Below are 21,967 nucleotides of genomic sequence, written 5' to 3'. Positions count from 1 at the left end.
TCTGGGGGAATTTCTCAAGGCCCAAACCACAAAGCATTGCAGGGTTACACAAACATATGTTGCAGGTGTTTTAGGGTAGACAGGTGGGAAAACCTTAGCTAGTGAAAAATACTCTGTTTAATAGATGGCATCTGAAACTAGGTAACTTCAGTGCAACAGAGGAAAAACAAACAGAGCAGCAGCAGTAAATTATATGTACACACAGCAACAGGCTCACCAAAATGATCCTCTCACTGGTGCCAATGGGATTTTTTAAACTTAGCTGTTTTCAATATTTTTTTTATTCTGAAGTAATAACATTTAAATCCTGAACCAAAGAGTAGACTGAATTAAGAAGATGTAGAGAAAGGAGGAAGATGAGTGGCTGGAGAGCAGCCAGGAAAAAAGGGAACTGGGGTTACAGGTAGATAGTAGCTAAACATGAGCCAGCAGTGTGCCCAGGTGGCTAAGAGAGCCAATAGCATCCTGGCCTGCATCAGGAGCAGTGTGGCCAGCAGGACAAGGGAGGTTATTCTGCCCCTGTGCTCAGCACTGGTCAGGCCACACCTTGAGTGCTGTGTCCAGTTCTGGGCTCCTCAATTCAAGAGAGATGTTGAGATGCTGAAACAAGTCCAGAGAAGGGCACCAAGGCTTGTGAGGGGCCTGGAACACAAACCCTATGAGGAGAGGATGAGGGAGCTGGGGGTGTTTAGCCTAAAGAAGAGGAGGCTCAGGGGGGAACTCATTGCTGTCTTCAATTACATGAAGGGAGGCTGTAGCCAGGTGGGGGTCAGTCTCTTCTCCCAAACAACCAGCATCAGAAGAAGGGGACACAGTCTCAAGTTGTGCTGGGGTAGGTCTAGGCTGGATGTTAGGAGGAAGTTGTTGCCACAGAGAGTGATTGGCATTGGAATGGGCTGCCCAGGGAGGTGGTGGAGTCACCATTCCTGGAGGTGTTGTAGAAAAGCCTGGCTGAGGCACTTGGTGCCATGGTCTCGCTGACTGGCTAGGGCTGGGTGCTAGGTTGGAGTGGATGCTCTTGGAGGTCTCTTCCAACCTGCTTGATTCTGTGAATTCTAATTGACTGGAAAGTGTTTTTTTCTTTCTTTTTTACATCCTCTTGTGTTTTAACAGGTAGCTCAAATCCTAGCAAATTAGCTGTTGCCCAGACAAAAAGACTCTGACCTGCCAATGTTCAAGGCCATAAGCTGAGTAAAATCCTCATCTTCCCTCAACAGAATTGCTTAAATACCTTTTAAACCTGCCTCTTAATTTAGCCACCTATTTTTCAGTGGAACCCTTGGCTTTAAGAAGTAAATTAACTAAATAGAGAGGTATAAATCTGACAGTGTTCAGTCCTACCCTATGACAGATTTATGCTCTGGCATCTTGCAGCCCTGCATGGCTAGGAACAGGAGTTTTACAACACTGTGGAGGAAAGATCCAGGATTTTGAAGGGAACACACAGCAAGCCTTGCTTTAAATCCTGGAATGCTTCAAATTGTGAGATTTAGAATATGACATCTTTATGTACAGAAAAGCTACCACATTATGGTTTTATTGGCACTCGTTTTGGACAACCTGCATAACTCACTGCTGGCTTTGTGAGTAATGCAGTTATCTGAAGCTCAGACTGGCAAACCCCCTGGTTCACAGATCTCATATACTGGGGAAAACATTTTAAGGTGCTGTTTGGTTATTTCTGTTATGTGGAATGAAACACTAATTTATGTCTCATGTGCAATGTGCTAGGTAAAAAAGGTTCCTAGGGGAGTGAAAAAGGCTCTTTCCAAGAGCAAAAGAAATACAACATCCAAGTCTTTTCCTCTGAAAAGGAGCTGATGTCATAGGATCATAGGATGTTAGGGGTTGGAAGGGACCCAAAGACATAGAGTCTAGCCCCCCTGCTGGAGCAGGACAATGCTATCTAACAGATCACAGAGGAACACATCCAGACAGGCCTCGAAAGGCTCCAGAGAAGGAGACTCCACAACCTCCCTGTGCTGCAGGACAAGCAGCCACTTGAATTTTGGATTACAATAATAGGGATACTGATATGGGAAAAAGGGATAGAGAACATAGAGTGTAGGAACCTAGTTAAATCATTAACTGTGTAAGCACTGATACAAAGCATCATCAATCAGATAAACACAAAGGAGCTGGGTTAAGCTCGAGAGGGTCTTCAAACACTCTCATGGAGCAGAAGAATACTGCATTCACATTGGAGACTCCAGCCAAGAACCTGACCCACAACTGAAGCCAGGTGAACGAAAGGTAGAGAGGTCAGAGGGAGGAAGATGTCAGCCTTCCTCCCAAAGACCCCAAAAGACAACCATCAGGTGGCAATGAGCATGCATAAAGATGTGGGACATTGGAAATGAGTTCTGGGAACTAATTGTAATATCTCCTCCTATTCCCAGAACCACCTGTAATAACCTACCCCTGTACTGAATAGGCATGATTTTGTAGCACAAATATTCTACCTGAACCAGGTGAAGTGTGCAAGGGCTTTGGAGGATGACCTCCCCTTGTCACCCAGGGCTGGTTAAACATGCCTTGTCTGATAACACTCTGCCTGTTGTGAGGGATCATTTTCCGTACGTCAATACTTCAGAGACATTTTGACCACTGCTGTTTCTTAAGAATCACAGAGTCATAGAATCAACCAGGTTGGAAGAGGCCTCCAAGATTGTCCAGGCCAACCTAGCACCCAGCCCTAGCCAATCAACCAGACCATGGCACTAAGTGCCTCAGCCAGGCTTTGCTTCAACACCTCCAAGGGGCAGTGCCTCCACCACCTCCCTGGGCAGCCCATTCCAATGCCAATCACTCTCTCTGCCAACAACTTCCTCCTAACATCCAGCCTAGCCTTTCCCTGAGACTGTGTCCCCTTGTTCAGTTGCTGGTTGCCTGGGAGAAGAGACCAACCCCACCTGGCTACAGCCTCCTTTCAGGTAGTTGTAGACAGCAATGAGCTCTGCCCTGAGCCTCCTCTTCTGCAGGCTGCACACCCCAAGCTCCCTCAGCCTCTCCTCACAGTGTTTGTGTTCCAGGCCCCTCACCAGCTTCATTGCCCTTCTCTGGACATGCTACAGCACCTCAACATCTCTCTTGAATTGAGTGGCCCAGGAAGGTATCTCCAAATCTAGACTTCCAACACAAGTTACAGCAAGAGACAGTATGTCCCATTCCCATGGCTATCTTGAAGGTATTTGGCTCTTTAAGGGAAGTGTTCCCCAATACAAATGTACTCCCATAACTTTGTGTACAATAATCATAGAATCATAGAATCAACCAGGTTGGAAGAGACCTCCAAGATCATCCAGTCCAACCTAGCACCCAGCCCTAGCCAGTCAACCAGACCATGGCACTAAGTGCCTCATCCAGGCATTTCTTGAAGACCCCCAAGGACGGTGACTCCACCACCTCCCTGGGCAGCCCATTCCAATGCCAATCACTCTCTCTGGGAAGAACTTCTTCCTAACATCCAGCCTATACCTACCCTGGCACAACTTGAGACTGTGTCCCCTTGTTCTATTGCTGGTTGCCTGGGAGAAGAGGCCACCCCCCACCTGGCTACAATGCCCCTTCAGGTAGTTGTAGACAGCAATGACTATGTACTATAAAGCATACCAGTACACCAGCAGTACCTCTACATTTACATCACAAGATACTGAACTCCCATTCCATCATAGCAGACTGCATATGGTTCAGTAGCTAATATTTTATACCTTATTGAAAGGTTATTAATGTATTTTTACATAACACTGTTTGTGTTTTGCAAATTTTAGTCAACTAAACAAATTATGATGCAGAGAACTTTTGATTAGGTAGAATCAAAGTGCTTTAGAGTGTTTTAAGTGCTTCCTTTTGATAAACTAACTTGCAAACTAGAAATGATTAACTGAATTGTCAGGCTGCATATAAGAAGAGCCATAATCACCTCACTCTAACATTGTTAAATACATTTTATTAGTGTAATTTTATAAATAACATCATTAATCTTTAGGAGAGGGTCAGTAGCTTTAGAGGAGTTTTTAAGTAGAAGTAAAGCAATCAATTGAAAGAAACAGCCCCAAGAAATTCACAAGCAATAAGTTTTATTGGTAGCTAAGGTAATTAAGAACTTAAAGTGCTTCAGCTACTTGCTTTATCATCAAGTACAATCAGAAGCACTTTATTTTGCTACTAAGGATAGGGATTTGCTCAATGAGAATGAACACTTCCAGGTTTTGTCTTCCACAGAGACCTTCCTCTTCCATCTCTGAAGTTCTTGTTACCGTGACAGAGTTTACAAATTCCCAGTGACATTTACTGGGAGCTGTGACTACCACTCCTTTCCTATTCCCAATTTTCTCCAATTGTCCCTTTAGCCTGAATGTCCCATACCTTCTGATTAATAGGGAAAGCACCTTGACAAAAACTATAAAGTTGAAATCTTTAGAGATGGGTAAAAATGTAAACAGGGTTTTTTTCCCTTTCCTTTCCCTTTTCTTTCCCCTTTCCCTTTTCTTTTCCCTTTCCCTTTTCTTTCCCCTTTCCCTTTTCTTTCCCCTTTCCCTTTTCTTTCCCCTTTCCCTTTTCTTTCCCCTTTCCCTTTTCTTTCCCCTTTCCTTTCCTTTCCTTTCCTTTCCTTTCCTTTCCTTTCCTTTCCTTTCCTTTCCTTTCCTTTCCTTTCCTTTCCTTTCCTTTCCTTTCCTTTCCTTTCCTTTCCTTTCCTTTCCTTTCCTTTCCTTTCCTTTCCTTTCCTTTCCTTTCCTTTCCTTTCCTTTCCTTTCCTTTCCTTTCCTTTCCTTTCCTTTCCTTTCCTTTCCTTTCCTTTCCTTTCCTTTCCTTTCCTTTCCTTTCCTTTTCCTTTTCCTTTTCCTTTTCCTTTTCCTTTTCCTTTTCCTTTTCCTTTTCCTTTTCCTTTCTTTCACTTTCTTTCACTTTCCTTTCCTTTTCCTTTCTTTCCCTTTCCTTTCCTTTCCTTTCCTTTCCTTTCCTTTCCTTTCCTTTCCTTTCCTTTCCTTTCCTTTCCTTTCCTTTCCTTTCCTTTCCTTTCCTTTCCTTTCCTTTCCTTTCCTTTCCTTTCCTTTCCTTTCCTTTCCTTTCCTTTCCTTTCCTTTCCTTTCCTTTCCTTTCCTTTCCTTTCCTTTCCTTTCCTTTCCTTTCCTTTCCTTTCCTTTCCTTTCCTTTCCTTTCCTTTCCTTTCCTTTCCTTTCCTTTCCTTTCCTTTCCTTTCCTTTCCTTTCCTTTCCTTTCCCTTTCCCTTTCCCTTTCCCTTTCCCTTTCCCTTTCCCTTTCCCTTTCCCTTTCTTTCCCTTTCCTGTCCCTTTTCTTTCCCCTTTCCTTGCCCTGCCTTGCCTTGCCTTTCTCTGTCTTAGCTCTCACTCAGGAGTGGACTGCAGCACCATCTCACTCAGCCCTACAGAGAGCTGGGACAAGGCTTTGCACCACGTTACCTGCACGACTGCTTTGTATTTCACTATTCAGAAAGCTTTGCTTTATTCTGGATTAGTCCCCAGCAGTTTCCTATTCATTTAAATGCAAGGATTGCTTAACTTTGATAAAGTATTGGTAGGTCCTTATTCTAAAAAATAGCCTGTGCATGCAGCACTGAAGAGAGAGCAATACTGGAAACAGTGTCATTGGCAACCTGAGGGAATTGGATCTCTCCTTCAATTGATGAGTACAGTGTTACACACAATAGTGAGGAATGAGAAGGACTTAGAAAGGTTTCTCATTTGAAAATGCTGACCCATCAACCCCTGATGTGGGAAAAGGGATAGAGAACATAGAGTGTAGGAACCCAGTTAAAACATTAACTGTGTGAGCACTGATACAAAGCATCATCAACCAGAGGAGGGGGGTTAAGCTCGAGAGGGTCTCCAAACACTCTCATGGAGAAGAAGAATACTGTATCCAAAGATGAGAACATTGGAGACTCCAGCCAAGAATCTGACCCACAACTGAAGCCAGGTGAACGAAAGGCAGAGAGAGGGCGGAGGGAGGAAGATGTCAGCCTTCCTCCCAGAGACCCCAAAAGTCAACCATCAGGTGGCAATGAGCATGCACAAAGAGGTGAGACATTGGAAATGAGTTCTGGGAACTAACTGCAGTATCTCCTCCTATTCCCAGAACCACCTGTAATAACCTACCCCTGTACTGAATAGGCATGATTTTGTAGCACAAATATTCTACCTGAACCAGGTGAAGTGTGCCAGGGCTTTGGAGGATGACCTCCCCTTGTCACCCAGGGCTGGTTAAACATGCCTTGTCTGATAACACTCTGCCTGTTGTGAGGGATCATTTTCTGTAAGCCACCACTTTCCAAGAGCTTCTCCTGAAAATACTACTGTCCACGTACAGGATTTTTGGAAGAAGATGACAATGTTATGGCAGGTTGATTCAATGGTTAATTCACCAAAGAAAATTGCAAAAATTCAGCACTGGTCAGGCCACACATTGAGTCCTGCATCCAGTTCTGGGACCCTTGATTTAAGAAAGATGCTGAAGTGCTTGAATGGGTCTAGAGAAGGGCACCAAGGCTGGAGAGCACAGCCCTGTGAGGAGAGGCTGAGGGAGCTGGGGGTGTTCAACCTGGAGAAGAGGAGGCTAATGGGAGACTTCAATGCTGTCTACAACTGCCTGAATGGAGGCTGTAGCCAGGTGGGGTTGGTCTCTTCTGCCAGGCATCCAGTGACAGAACAAGAGGACACAGTCACAAACTGCACCAGGGCAGGTTTAGGCTGGACATTAGGAAGAAGTTGCTGGCAGAGAGAGTGACTGGCATTAGAATGGGCTACCCAGGGAGGTGGTGGATTCACCATCCCTGGAGGTGTTTAAAAGGAGGCTGGATGAGGCATTTAGTGCCATGGTTTAGTTAATTAGAAAGGTTAGGTGATAGATTGGACTTGATGATCCTGCAGGTCTTTTCCAAGCTGGTTGACTCGGCGATTCTGAGATGATGAAGTTCTTGTACTATGACTATTGACCACATAGCTGTTTCATATAATGCATAGGTGCACTGGGAATGAAGGGTTTGAAACAAATGGAGCAAGATGAAAAGGATTTTTAATTCATGGTACACTTACTTTTTTTATGTGGTACTATGGCAACATGGATATTCCAAGTAATTTATCATTAAACACATATCTGCCTGTCATACCTTATTCTATTAATGAAATGCAGCAACTCACTATCTAAAGCCATAATTCTTAAGACAAAGCATAGCTTATCTCCTTGGAAAACAGAAGTTTCTGATTTTAAGAACAGGAACATAAACAAAGAATGAGTTAATATCATGGCTTTTATAGATAAAACATATGCAACTCTTAGTTGTATATGGCCACATGAAAAAAACTTAGCATGCAGTTACAGAACACCCCACTGATTTTTGCAAAGGGGGAACTGAGATTATCAGAATGGAACTTAGATTGTCAGAATGCTTGGCTTCAAGGAATTGAATATGGTTATAAAACCAGAGGTCAGTTTGAAGATTCTGACATGGTTTCATTCATAAAAAGCTATCACCATTGTATTAAACTCCAAAATCTTAATGTCCCAGCTTTGAGGGCAAACAGATGCTCTCTGTGAATCACTGGAAGTAAAGGCATCACAACTTCACAGAGTCATAGAATCAACCAGGTTGGAAGAGACCTCCAAGATCAGCCAGGCCAACCTAGCACCCAGCCCTAGACAATCAACCAGGCCATGGCACTAAGTGCCTCATCCAGGCTTTGCTTCAACACCTCCAGGGATGGTGACTCCACCACCTCCCTGGGCAGCCCATTCCAATGCCAATCACTCTCTCTGCCAACAAATTCCTCCTAACATCCAGCCTATACTTTCCCTGGCACAACTTGAGACTGTGTGACTTGTTCTGTTGCTGGTTGCCTGGCAGAAGAGACCAACCCCACCTGGCTACAGTCTACCTCCAGGTAGTTGTAGACAGCAACGAGGTCCCCCCTGAGCCTCTTCTTCTCCAGGCTAAACACACAGTATCACAGTATTATCAGGGTTGGAAGAGACCTCACAGATTATCAAGTCCAACCCTTTACCACAGAGCTCAAGGCCAGACCATGGCACCAAGTGCCACGTCCAATCCTGCCTTGAACAGCTCCAGGGACGGCGACTCCACCACCTCCCCGGGCAGCCCATTCCAGTGTCCAATGACTCTCTCAGGGAAGAACTTTCTCCTCACCTCCAGCCTAAATTTCCCCTGGCGCAGCCTGAGGCTGTGTCCTCTTGTTCTGGTGCTGGCCACCTGAGAGAAGAGAGCAACCTCCTCCTGGCCACAACCTCCCCTCAGGTAGTTGTAGACAGCAATAAGGTCTGCCCCTGAGCCTCCTCTTCTCCAGGCTAACCAATCCCAGCTCCCTCAGCCTCTCCTCGTAGGGCTGTGCTCAAGGCCTCTCCCCAGCCTCGTCGCCCTTCTCTGGACACGCTCAAGCATCTCAATGTCCCTCCTAAACTGGGGGGCCCAGAACTGAACACAGGACTCAAGGTGTGGTCTAACCAGTGCAGAGTCCAGGGGCAGAATGACCTCCCTGCTCCTGCTGACCACACCATTGCTGATGCAGGCCAGGATGCCACTGGCTCTCTTGGCCACATGGGCACACTGCTGGCTCATGTTCAGGGTATCAGTCAGCACCCCCAGATCCCTCTCTGTTTGGCTGCTCTCCAGCCACTCTGACCCCAGCCTGTATCTCTGCATGGGCTTGTTGTGGCCAAAGTGCAGCACCCTGCACTTGGAGCTATTGAACCCCATCCCCTTGGACTCTGCCCATCTGTCCAGGCGGCCAAGGTCCTGCTGCAGAGCCCTTCTGCCCTCCAACCCAGCCACATCTGCCCCCAGCTTGGTGTCATCTGCACACTTGCTGATGATTGACTCCATGCCCTCATCCAGATCATCTATGAAGATGTTAAAGAGGATGGGGCCCAGCACTGATCCCTGAGGGACACCACTAGTGACAACCCCAGCTCCCTCAGCCTCTCCTCACAGGGTTTGTGTTCCTGGGTTCTGAACTATCCATCAGATTCTTCACGAAGGCAAATGTTTGTTTCAGTCTCCCTCCCCTCATTGGTATCCCTGTAACAAAACGGACTCTGCACCCCAGCAGTACCTCTGTCTGTCGGCACAAATTAATGAGTTGCTAATGCCCAAACACTGCCAGATCCCAGCTTCTGATTGGCTGCAATCCGGTCACTAAAGAGTGGTAACTAATGCCAGATTGCACACAAAATGCTAACAAACAAACAAACAAACCAACCCCAAACCTGCTTTCCTCCTGCCACGAACAGCAAAAAGAAACACTACTGACATAACGGCAGCTTTCAAAGGGCAGCCGCAGCTCCGCGGCGGCACCTCAGCTAATGAGTGTAGAGAAAAGAATTGCTCTGAAGAAGAAGAAAGTGAAACTCAAACAGCCTTTCAGGCACATGAAAACTAGCTTGGAGAAAACTCTGAGGAAGTGGCAGCTACTCAAGGGGAGAATTCAGCTGAAAAACAAACGTACAAAGAGTCGGGTTGAAAGTTTCAGCAATGTGTTTCCCCCCTTGTCACTTACCGCTGGGATGCAGATCTCTGTGCCTAATCGTTAGATGAGTGATCATGACCAGATATTACTGCTTAAGTTTTCTGGCAGTAGCTGTTATTTCAGTCATGATGAACTAATAATACTTCTTTGAAATGCCATGTATGCTTCGTGGTGGATTTAGTTGGAATGTATTATTGCTATCTGGCTATTTTCGCTGTCGGCAAACAGCTTACAATACAACGTTGAGAAAGTATCAGCAGCCATAACTAGAATATTATTAGCATAACTAAGAAATTAATTCCCATCAACCAAGCACAACAACTTCCTTTCTTTTTTTTTTCTTCTCCCTTTCTTTGAATCAATGGCTTAAGATAAAAGGTGTCTTCGCTGCACGAAGATCCTAACTAGCTTGCTCAACAGAGTAACGCATCCAGCTAAAGTACCTGAAAGCAAATTTGTTTCACAAAGATATTAAGAATAAATACAGCAAGCATCTGAAAGCAGATTTGTTTCACAAAGATATTAAGAATAAATACAGCAAGCTTTCAGACAAAGGATGGTTGTGAGGCTCTTGGCATGCAGTGTAAAACTATAACGTTCTACGTAGCGCTTTGGTTTCCTAATAAGTCATTGAGATAAGGTGAAGGCATCAACGCAGAATGATACACAAATAAGAACACCCAAAGATGAAAATGACTTTGCTTATGCTGCTGTATTAGAATTTTATTTGCTAAAGGGTGAAAACAGATTTGCAAAATTCACAGTTAACTTAAAACAATAGTTTTAAACCTTTTATTCCTAGCCCTGGCTGCCTTCAGGAAGGAAGGAACATCTGGTTATTTAAGGAACACAATATGTTCACATTTTCTATGACTTTTGTTTCTAATTGGGTTTTAAATTCTTTTTTTTTTTAATTTGAACAAGTCTAGTTAGAACTATGCTTTTTAATCACTTTATATTTTCCCCCTGCCCTGTATCTGTGTTTCCACTTCTTAATTTTGCAGCGTTTGCTCTGAAAAAATGAACAGTGCTCAATGGTTTTGATAAGTAAAAACTGGCTGCTTGCTGGATATTAAATACTCAAGAGAAACACCTTTAGTAAGTACTTTTGGACATATACAAAAAGCCCTTCCTTTATTTTCTCATTTCACATACACACACTTTAAGCCTTCCCTAAGACCTATGCTTATATTCAAAAGGACTAGAAGTGTGTAGGGGTTACTTTCATATTGAGGTAAGTCTCTGTTCCAAGATTAGAAATGTGAAACAAATCACAGAATCATAGAATCAACCAGGTTGGAAGAGACCTCCAAGATCAGCCAGCCCAACCTAGCACCCAGCCCTAGCCAGTCAACCAGACCATGGCACTAAGTGCCTCAGCCAGGCTTTGCTTCAACACCTCCAGGGACAGCGACTCCACCACCTCCCTGGGCAGCCCATTCCAATGCCAATCACTCTCTCTGCCAACAACTTCCTCCTAACATCTAGCCTAGACCTCCCCCACCACAACTTGAGACTGTGTCCCACTTTATCATCCTGTGCAAAGACAACAACATGGGTTTGAGCTTTACATTCTACACTCTCCTAAGAATAGAGAAGGGAGATTGTCCAGTGCAGAAAAGGCTGAAATTCAATTATTCTGCATTGATCACACTCATGCCTCATGTAGAACTCATAGAATGAATGAATGAAAAAGATGTCTGAAAGTTCCTTAAGGATCTTCATTCTCTGAAAATTCCAACTTCCTAACCTTCAAAGTATTTTCTAAGCAAGGAAGTACAGCTCAAAAATGAGGAACAACTATAATTAATCATATTTAAATGGAGATAAAAACTGGCAGTACTTGCCTGGAAGAGCTTAAAGTACTCATTCACCTGAGTGAAGGCAGAACTGCCTGAAAGACAAGGCATCACAGTATCACAGGATCACAGTATCACCAAGGTTGGAAGAGACCTCATAGATCATCAAGTCCAACCCTTTACCACAGAGCTCAAGGCCAGACCATGGCACCAAGTGCCACGTCCAATCCTGCCTTGAACAGCTCCAGGGACGGCGACTCCACCACCTCCCCGGGCAGCCCATTCCAGTGTCCAATGACTCTCTCAGGGAAGAACTTTCTCCTCACCTCCAGCCTAAATTTCCCCTGGCATAGCTTGAGGCTGTGTCCTCTTGTTCTGGTGCTGGCCACCTGAGAGAAGAGAGCAACCTCCTCCTGGCCACAACCACCCCTCAGGTAGTTGTAGACAGCAATAAGGTCACCCCTGAGCCTCCTCTTCTCCAGGCTAACCAATCCCAGCTCCCTCAGCCTCTCCTCGTAGGGCTGTGCTCAAGGTAGGAACTACAGCCAGTATTTTTATGACAGGCTTGCAAGGCACATCTCAGACTGTTAGTTAATAGAACACTGAGGTCTTATGAGCCTGATGCCTTCAATCTGTTAGAGACAAGAGCATAAGGTGTGAAATAGCCAAGAAGCTTCTTCCACAGGTTTACTTTTGCCCCCTTCAGCTGGTAGGATATCTTGTGTCTAGGCTAACTCTGTTGGACAGTTGAGTTACAAGCAATGATTCTGTCTTTTAACATATACCTCTAATGATGACAGATTATATATTGGATTGATTTTGATGTCTCAGCACAATTTTTCTCCCTCTAAAAACTACCATCTTGCTTTGCTAAGAGAGTACATAAATAAATGCTGGGCAGGCTGATTTCATAGACTGCTGCTGAAACCTTGAGACATATTCCTGAGATCTAACGTTACAAACTTCGTTACATGCTGAAAAGATGATACTCTTTACTTCTCATCATGAAAGAGATCTTTGTGCTCAGGAATGAAGCAAGCAGCTGTAAGGATGCAGATTGCTGCAGAAAACTGATATAGAAACAAAGAGACATTTTTTCCTTAATCCATAAAAGTGTAAACATTGGTACTGAATGCAATTCTGCATAAGGCAGTCAGAGTGCAGAAGTGTGATGTGGTTTTCACTTTCAAAAGTGATGTGCATCAAGACAAGGGGAAGCAGACTTTACACTGGCAGCCTACTAATGGGACATGCACAAAGACTGTTCAAACCCAGCAGCACAAACCCAGCTACCTGCCAAAGATCTGAGTACTGCAGACTGCAGTGTAGAGCTTCATCTAAGCCACTTTACCCACTGTACTGTGGATATTCTGCTGTGTACTATATCCACACGCAGAGACGTCATTCTAAAGCAGCCAGAGGGTTGGTTCATTTATTTTTTAGTACAGATGAGTGTACCAGAAAAGGTATGATAATACCATGGACCATAAAATGCACACATTTGTGCATTTAATTCATGTGAATCTTTTCAGGCTGCAGGTTTTGAACAGAAAGCCATCCCATAACTATGATCTATTGGGCGGGGGTAGCGCTTTAAGGATTACCAGTGATTAGTTAATCTGCAGAAATCCCTTGAAAAGGTTTTCCAGATGCAATTGCAAGACAGTTTGCATACAGCATACTAGGTTACTGTACAAACTATTACTTTCCCCCCCCCCCAAAGACTGTAAGATGTATATGTAGAAGACCCAGCAATAACATCTGCGATTCACAGATCTGGCTAACCAGTAAAGCAGCAGGATAATATCCTTTAATGGGTAAAGAAATTTGGTTCTACTCTTAGTTACCACCTCCTTCCTTTAGCTTTTTTTTTGTCCATTAAGAAGAAAACTCCAAACTACAGTTTAGTCCCCAACATGTTATTAACTTCACAGTACTTTGAACGTTTTACTAGAGAGATTTATTCCCTGTATTTAGAAAGTGAGCATCTCACCTTTGGATCTCGGAGGAAAAGTGCTCTTAGGATGAGGGAGTGAACATCTCCAATAGGTGGATAATGCATTAGAAGTCCCAAACAGGTCTGATAATTACTTGAAATCACTACAATTGAAAAAAAAAGAGGTGAAATATTACTATCTTGTTTTGATATTCCAGTTGAGTATTGCCAGTATGTTCATTACAGTTAAGATGTTAATACTGAATAGGTCCAATATCACTAAGCACAATCCTAAATCTGCTACTGACTTTATGTCCTAGATCCCTGTAGCAGGGTATCTACAGACAGTCTGAGTTGATGGAGAACAGGGCAACACAGTCAGTGGAGCTTGAAGAACTTGACCTACGCTCTGAAATGGACACTGACTTTTAAGACACTCATGTGCAGACATTTAAATGTAAGTATGATGATTTGTGAGATAAATTCAGTCCTACTTTTATGGTATCTTTCCTTCACTCTCACAATTCTTTACTGAAATAGCTTTATCATTGTTCTTATGTACATGTATGTCCACACCCATCATAGAATCAACCAGGTTGGAGTAGACATCCAAGATCACCCAGTCCAACCTAGCACCCAGCCAGGTCAACTAGACCATGGCACTAAGTGCCTCATCCAGGATTTTTTTAACACCTCCAGAGATGGCAACTCCACCACCTCCCTGGGCAGCCCATTCCAATGCCAATCACTCTCTCTGCCAACAATTTCCTCCTAACATCCAACCTATACTTTCCCCAGCACAACTTGAGACTGTGTCCCCTTCTTCTGCTGCTGGTTGCCTGGCAGAAGAGACCAACCCCACCTGGCTACAGCCTCCCTTCAGGTAGTTGTAGACAGCAATGAGCTCTGCCCTGAACTTCCTCTTCTCCAGGCTAAATACCCCCAGCTCCCTCAGCCTCTCCTCATAGAGTTTGTGTTCCAGGCCCCTCACCAGCTTTGTTGCCCTCCTCTGGACACGTTCCAGCACCTCAACATCTCTCTTGAATTGAGGGGTCCAGGAAGGTATCTCCAAACCTAGATTTCCATGACAAGTTACAGCAAGAGATAACATGTCCTGTTCCCATGCCTATCTTGCAGGTATTTGGCTGTTTAAGAGAAGTGTTCCCCAAAACAAATGTACTCCCAGAGGTAGTTATAGACAGCAATGAGGTCACCTCTGAGCCTCCTCTTCTCCAGGCTAAACATACATCCATAAATACACATACATAAATATATATATGTATGTGTGTATGCATATATACATATACATATATATACAACTAGACCATGGCACTAAGTGCCTCATCCAGGCTTTTCTTCAACACCTCCAGGGACGGTGCCTCCACCACCTCCCTGGGCAGTCCATTCCAATGCCAATCACTCTCTCTGCCAACAACTTCCTCCTAACATCCAGCCTAGACCTGCCCTGGCACAACTTGAGACTGTGTCCCCTTGTTCTATCGCTGGTTGCTTGGGAGAGAAGACTATACATACACATACATAAATGACATCAACAACTATTTTTCTTGTAAATCTGAAAATATTTGTGCAATGTTCAGGAAAAAAAAAAGGGGGAGAAAGTTAGATTTTAATTCCATAATTACTTGAAAAGATAATACAGAGTTCAATGTATTAGAGTTTCTTATGCAGGAAATTTTCAGCACGTTTTGCTGAAGTCTATAATTTTGTTATAATTGTGCTTGATTTTATCTGAACCTATGCAAATACACTCTATGGATATTTGCTTGTTGTCATCCCCTCTTTCTTTTTTTATTTTTTTTGTCTCCCCAAATCAATCTAATTATGAGTGCAATTATTAAAGACATCTTTTCAGGCAGGTCTATGTAAACTACTTCATTTCTTTTGTACCATCGAAATCCAGGCAATCCATCTGCCGCAGCTGTCAAAGCAATGCCTGTTAATGATGCTTGCACTCTGCAACATAAAAGACAGCTTCCAACAATACCAGTCGTAAATAAATTCTAAACAAACTTTACTACTTTAGGAACTTTAGCTGTAGTAAAAAAAAAAAATATTTTCCATTCATCAGGCCTCTAGTAAGAAACATTTTCCATTCATCAGGCCTCTACCACCCTTAAGGAGCACTGCAAGTGAAAAAAAACAACTCCTTGGAACCAACAGAGAGCAAAACACAAGACTGTTTTGCAGACAGGGAGATTTCAACGTTTTACTTCTTTCTTTCATGTGAATAAGCCTCATACCCTCCTGTACCTTTTCTCCCTGAACAAGAGGATTATGGGGAAAAGATGCAGGACTGGGAAAAATGAATAATTATAATCTGTGTAGGGAACCACTTTATCATCTTCATTTCCGTTGCTGATCCGACAGCTTGTAATTTCATACATCTGCTTTCATTTGTAAAGCACTCACTTATCCTACTCATTCTTTATCTCTTCTGCCTGTTCTTTTTTCCTCCCCTTTGTTTTCTTGTTCATATTCAGCTACCTGTGGGTTTTTTTTCCCTTCTTCAAGTCACAAAGCTGGCATAATGAACACAATACGATGGTCTCCATCAGAGTGTTTTCGGAGGAGTCTAATATGAGCATCATGGGCAACAAAAACCTCATGTGCAAACTGAATTTAAGCTACTTTCTGAGCACAGTGCCTTTTTTACCAAAGCAAATAAAAACACTGGCAATTGATAGCCAACTCTAAATACTTTTATAAGCAATAAGCACATTTCTCCCTTGAACAGATGACTCTATGTTCTAGTCTGCAGTGCGAAATGAGTTAATATCCTCTCTTTATTTTGCCTGCAAGAGTTCTGCATTGTCTCAGACACAGAGAAAAGCAAATATTAAAAAGCTCATTTATTTTAATGGTGTAGGCTTGATCTCTGACCAAAAAAAACCCAAACATAAATAGTTTGAATCACAAAACATTTACTCTATTAATGTTTTAAAATGTAAAATAGTAAATCAATTGAATAATTGGGGGGGGGAGGGAATCAATCAAACTCTTGGACAGTGACTTGTATCCCCTATGTCACCTAAAGGCTTAAATTTAAAATGAAATAATAATAATAAAAATAATTTACATTAAAACCAATTAAAATGTCCAAGGGTTTAATGAGGAAAGGCTGATAACTTCTATATTTGCTTTATTTTCACCATTCCCCCCACACACTCAGCTGTCCCCAGTATATGTAGAAATCTTTACGGAACAGAACACTGCTGCCAGTGCTCTATTTGCTGGGGAACCTTGGGTTAAAAGGATTACTTTGCTGAAACATCTCTTGGTTTCCTTTGTTTCAGAGTGATCTGTATGCTGCCTGTGAGTTGGCAATGTGTGCTCACAGCCCAGAAGGCCAGCTATAGCCCAGGCTGCATCGAAAGAAATGTGCCCATCAGGTTGAGGGAGGTGATTCTGCCCCTCTGCTTTGCTCTGGTTAGACCTCATCTGGAGTACTGTGTTCAGATCAGGCATCCTCAGCACAAAAAAGACTTAGACCTAAAGATACAGAGGAGGGCCAGAGAAATTATCAAAGTGTTTTTAGGTAAGCAAAAGTATTCCCTAACAACAGCCATAGCTACTCTTCAAGTGAAAATATGATTAATATAACTTTATTCTAACACTGATCAGCCCAAATGAGCTCCTGGTGAAATAATCACAATAGTCTACTATGTAAAATACAGACAGATGTTCCAGGCTTGTTCATTTTTGTCCTTCTTTAAAGGAAATATATAGACATATTTTTGCACTGCACCTTCCCTTCTATTTTGATTTCATCCACAATTACATGTACATCCATGCCAATGAAAAAGAAGCAACATATTCGAGCTTCTGATTTCAGAAGCTACTCTGCAAGTGAAAAGATGATAAAAAGAACTTTATTCTAACACTGATCAGCCCAAATTAGCTCCTGGTGAAATAATCACAGTGGTCTACTATGTAAAATATAGACAGATCTTCCAGGTTTGTTCATTTTTGTCCTTCTTTTATATATATATATATATATACATATATGTATACATATATATGTATATATGCATATATATATGTATATATAAATATTGATATATATGTACATATATAAAATTATATATAAATGTATAAATTAGATATATTTTTGCACTGCACCTTCCCTTCTATTTTGATTTCATCAACAATTACATATACACCCATACAGATGAAAAAGAAGTAACATATTTGAGCTTCTGATTTCAAAAGCTACTTTTCAAGTGACAACATGATAAAAACAACTTTATTCTAACACTGATCAGCTAAAATTACTTCTTGGTGAAATAATCACATTAGATTATTATGTAAAATATAGACAGGTCTTCCAGGTTTGTTAATTTTTGCCCTTCTATTATATCTATATCTATATCTATATCTATATCTATATCTATATCTATATCTATATCTATATCGATATCGATATCTATATCTCTATATATAAAATTATATATAAATGTATAAAGTAGATATATTTTTGCACTGCACCTTCCCTTCTATTTTGATTTCATCCACAATTACATATACATCCATAGTGATGAAAAAGAAGCAACATATTTGAGCTTCTGATTTCAGAAGCTACTCTTCAAGTGAAAACATGACAAAAAAGAACTTTAACACTGATCAGCCAAAATTAGCTCCTGGTGAAATAATCACAGTGGTGATAATTTACATCTACTATGTAAAATATAGACAAGTCTTCCAGGTTTGTTCATTTTTGTCCTTCTTTAATATATATATGTATAAATATATAGATATCTTTTTGCACTGCACCTCCCTTCTATTTGATTTCATCAACAATTACATATTCATCCATACTGATGAAAAAGAAGTAACATATTTGAGCTTCTGATTTCAAAAGCTACTTTTCAAGTGAAAACATGATAGAAACAACTTTATTCTAATGCTGATCAGCTAAAATTACTTCTTGGTGAAATAATCACATTAGACTATTATGTAAAATATAGACAGGTCTTCCAGGTTTGTTAATTTTTGCCCTTCTATTATATCTATATCTAATCTATATCTATATCTATATCTCTCTATATAAAATTATATATAAATGTATAAAGTAGATATATTTTTGCACTGCACTTTCCCTTCTATTTTGATTTCATCCACAATTACATATACATCCATAATGATGAAAAAGAAGCAACATATTTGAGCTTCTGATTTCAGAAGCTACTCTTCAAGTGACAACATGACAAAAAGAACTTTATTCTAACACTGATCAGCTAAAATGAGCTCCTGGAGAAATAATCACAGTAGTCTACTATGTAAAATATAAACAGATCTTCCAGGTTTGTTAATTTTTGTCCTTCTTGAATATATATATAAAATATATATATATAAGTATATATAAATACATATATATAAAATATATATATGAATATATAAAGTGGATATCTTTTTGCACTGCACCTCCCTTCTATTTTGATTTCATCAACAATTACATATACATCCATGCCAATGAAAAAGAAGTAACATATTTGAGCTTCTGATTTCAGAATGTACTTTTTAAGTGACAACATGATAAAAACAACTTTATTCTAACACTGATCAGCCAAAATGAGCTCCTGGTGAAATAATCACAGTAGTCTACTATGTAAAATATAAACAGATCTTCCAGGTTTGTTCATTTTTGTCCTTCTTTATTATATATCTCTCTATATATATGTAGATATATATATATATAAAATTATATATAAATGTATAAAGTAGATATATTTTTGCACTGCACCTTCCCTTCTATTTTGATTTAATTAACAATTACATATACATCCATACTGATGAAAAAGTAACATATTTGAGCTTCTGATTTCAGGAGCTACTCTTCAAGTGAAATTATATTAAAAAAAGGAAGGAAAAAAATTGTTTTGCATTATTATTTCCAAAGGAACACAGAAAATTATTTATTAAAACTAAGAGATACTTTAGTACACAACCCCACACTTGGTCTGTGCAGATTATCACTCCACCAACAAAGCTCTTGTTGGATACAGATGTAAAAGAAAAGAGCAGTTTACAGGATAGCTGTGTGCTTCATGTTCTACCTGTAATCTCTGAAATGTAGAAATAATGACATAACAACCTAAATTCTGCCTTCTCCTTGTTTGAGTAACCCAAAAATGAAATGAAAACCACAGCTGAAACAATGCTTTCTAAAAACCCTGGTGAGAACATCACAATAAAACCAGACAAAACCCCCCATCAATTCCCAAACCAGCAACTTTTCCCCCTTTCCCCTATTTGTGTTGGCATAAAAGAATACAGATAAACTTTAAACCTTCAAATGCTTTCAGCAATGTATTATTATCATCATCATTTGCCACAATATCTTAAGAGCTGTATTACTATTCCATTTGTGTCAAAGTTTTTAAACTGAAAAATTCCAGGCAATTTATTGATAGATGATTATCATCATCATCATCAGATATATTGAGCTAACATTTCCTTTCATCAAATAAACAGCTTTTAGAAACTTATTTTCTTTGAAAATATTAAATATATATATATATAAATATTACAACAGAACTCTGAGCTCCATTCAGAGCTCAAATATTATCTGCAATTAAAAATGAAGGGGGAGGGGGGGAATAAGGGAAAACTTTTCTATTAATGATCTATAAGAAGGGCTTTATTTTATCAAAGAGACAACTCTGGAAATCACAAGAGTTTGAGGTTGGCTTTGAAAAGAATCATAGAATCAACCAGGTTGGAAGAGATATATATTTTCAACTCAACTTTTAAAGAACTTATGACTGAGTATTTAGTTTCACTCTTCTATTACACTTAGAGGAACTAACAACTCCAAACCAAAAAGTTATCGATTACAGAACTAGAATGCCTGTGAAATATTACCTGTCCTGATGTCGTGACTGCATTTTATTTGGGCAAGTGTAGTCAGCTTTAAAGCCATTTACCACTCTGTTTACCAAACCTGGGCATTCCATTAGGGTTAAAGGACTGATGTGTTTTGTCCTTTGAGATTCACCCACATAATAATATTAGTCAGGTAAGCTTCTACAGTCTCTGAGGTATCTCTTCTGCAGCATAGATGCAGCAGCATTCCCACAAAACAGGAAACTGTTATCATGCAGGTACTTAGAATACACTTTGAGCTCATGTTTTTAGTGACCTTATACCAATACTTGTACACAAGCAGCACAAATAAAAAGAAAACAACCCCAGAACAACCCTCCCTCTCCAAGAAGAGCTTACACAGTTCTATAAGGTGTTTTTTTTTTAAGGAAATGATGACACAAAATAAAAAGCAGATGTTAAGAAACATTTTTACACTCATCTGCAACACTCATCTATGCTAAAAACGTTAGGATTATTTCACTTTACTGCCCATACACAATGCCAGATTTAGACTGCAGCATATAATGACCTGGAATCAGATCATCCTGAAACTCTGGTGTTAAATTTTGAAGCCTCTAAAGCAAATGAAACACATCCAAGTGTTTGAGAGGAGTTATCAGGTAGCTCTATATGCTGCATGCTTATGGAAAAGCAATAACAAAACCCCCATAAAGAGAAGCAGGATGACAGTGATGTGTAAAGTATATGCATGTTATATTTTCAAGACTGGGCCCTAAAACATCATGTGTCCTAGCATACAGAATGGTGTCAAATATGTGACCTTGTTATAACCTAAAGCTTACAGACTGCATCTAATTAACTCTGAACAGTATGCTATGGAATTCATAGACTGAATGACAGACACATATCTTGCTGTAAAACTCATACTTTGCTGCAGCAAGGGTTTTTTTTTCCCCCCTTCAAAATATGATGGGACAGAAATAAATGCCTCATGGTGCATATTCCTCCTCTTATTCATGACATAAGGTAACAACACTCCTATTTGTCCCACCTTAATGCATTTATTGGCCATCACTAAGCAGTATTCATTCACTTTTGCATGTATTTGAAGGGCAAGAAAGTAAAACGAAAGGTCACTCTTGCAAAAAATAGATGCGTTTTGTAATCCTCACTCATCTCTCCATTTACCTTTCTTTCAAGATGCATCCTCCAAAATGATGAGTCGCTGTGCTGTGCATGTCTTACAGCAGAACGGCATGAAAAGAGTTCCAGTGTCAAAGGGAGGCTTTACTCAATTCAGCAGCTTGGTCAGAAGGTGGAGCTCTCTACATACCTGTACCACTGCACATAAAACCTGCAACTCCATCTAAACCCGCAGAACAACTCAGGAAACAAACCTGCATTTAGCTGCAAGATACGATTTGTTTTATACATACAGCAGAGCACGTCTGATAATAAATGGTTCCTCCCCTAGCATTTGGAGAGGTTTTCAGGATGGGAAAAAAGTTACAACGAAATTTAGCCTTTAAGTCCTCTTTTTTTCTTTTCAAAGTTAAGTTGGCATTCTTTTAAAACCTTGGAAGGTAGCAGATACTTACAGGCATCTCTAATATATAACAACATGGCTACAAAAATGTAGTCAACCAAGCTGAGGGTGATACTGTCAGCAAATAGAGCATCCCAGACAACCAGGAGGTCCTGAAGTGGGAATTCACGTCCAAACAGGAGCCTTATCCATCGCCTGGAAGAAAAAAAACACCAACAAATGAAAAAGATGTGATTCTGTGTTTCTGTTTGGCCAAAGATCAATTCAAAACATCCTACCAGATTTTTTTTTGCAGTGTGCAGATCTGTGGTAGCCACCTAACTAAGTGCATTGGTGGGAA

General features: G+C 40.9%; 1 protein-coding gene across 2 annotated transcripts in view; it reads right to left on the bottom strand.

Annotated features, from left to right (window-relative positions):
• TBC1D5 (TBC1 domain family member 5) overlaps positions 1-21,967 on the bottom strand; it is a 407,277-nt gene that overhangs the window by 62,511 nt on the left and 322,799 nt on the right. For both annotated transcript variants that reach the window (XM_064166927.1, XM_064166928.1), the window contains exons 15-16: positions 21,680-21,822; positions 13,293-13,399 (exon numbers count right to left, since the gene is read on the bottom strand). In XM_064166927.1, the coding sequence (XP_064022997.1) occupies positions 13,293-13,399; positions 21,680-21,822 (250 nt within the window). The remainder of the gene's footprint in view (positions 1-13,292; positions 13,400-21,679; positions 21,823-21,967) is intronic.

This window comes from Pogoniulus pusillus, chromosome 28 (genome assembly GCF_015220805.1).
Source record: "Pogoniulus pusillus isolate bPogPus1 chromosome 28, bPogPus1.pri, whole genome shotgun sequence".
Taxonomy (NCBI): Eukaryota; Metazoa; Chordata; class Aves; order Piciformes; family Lybiidae; genus Pogoniulus; species Pogoniulus pusillus.
The sequence above is the reverse complement of the archived record's forward strand: the minus strand, read 5'-3'. Positions and strand labels throughout refer to the sequence as shown.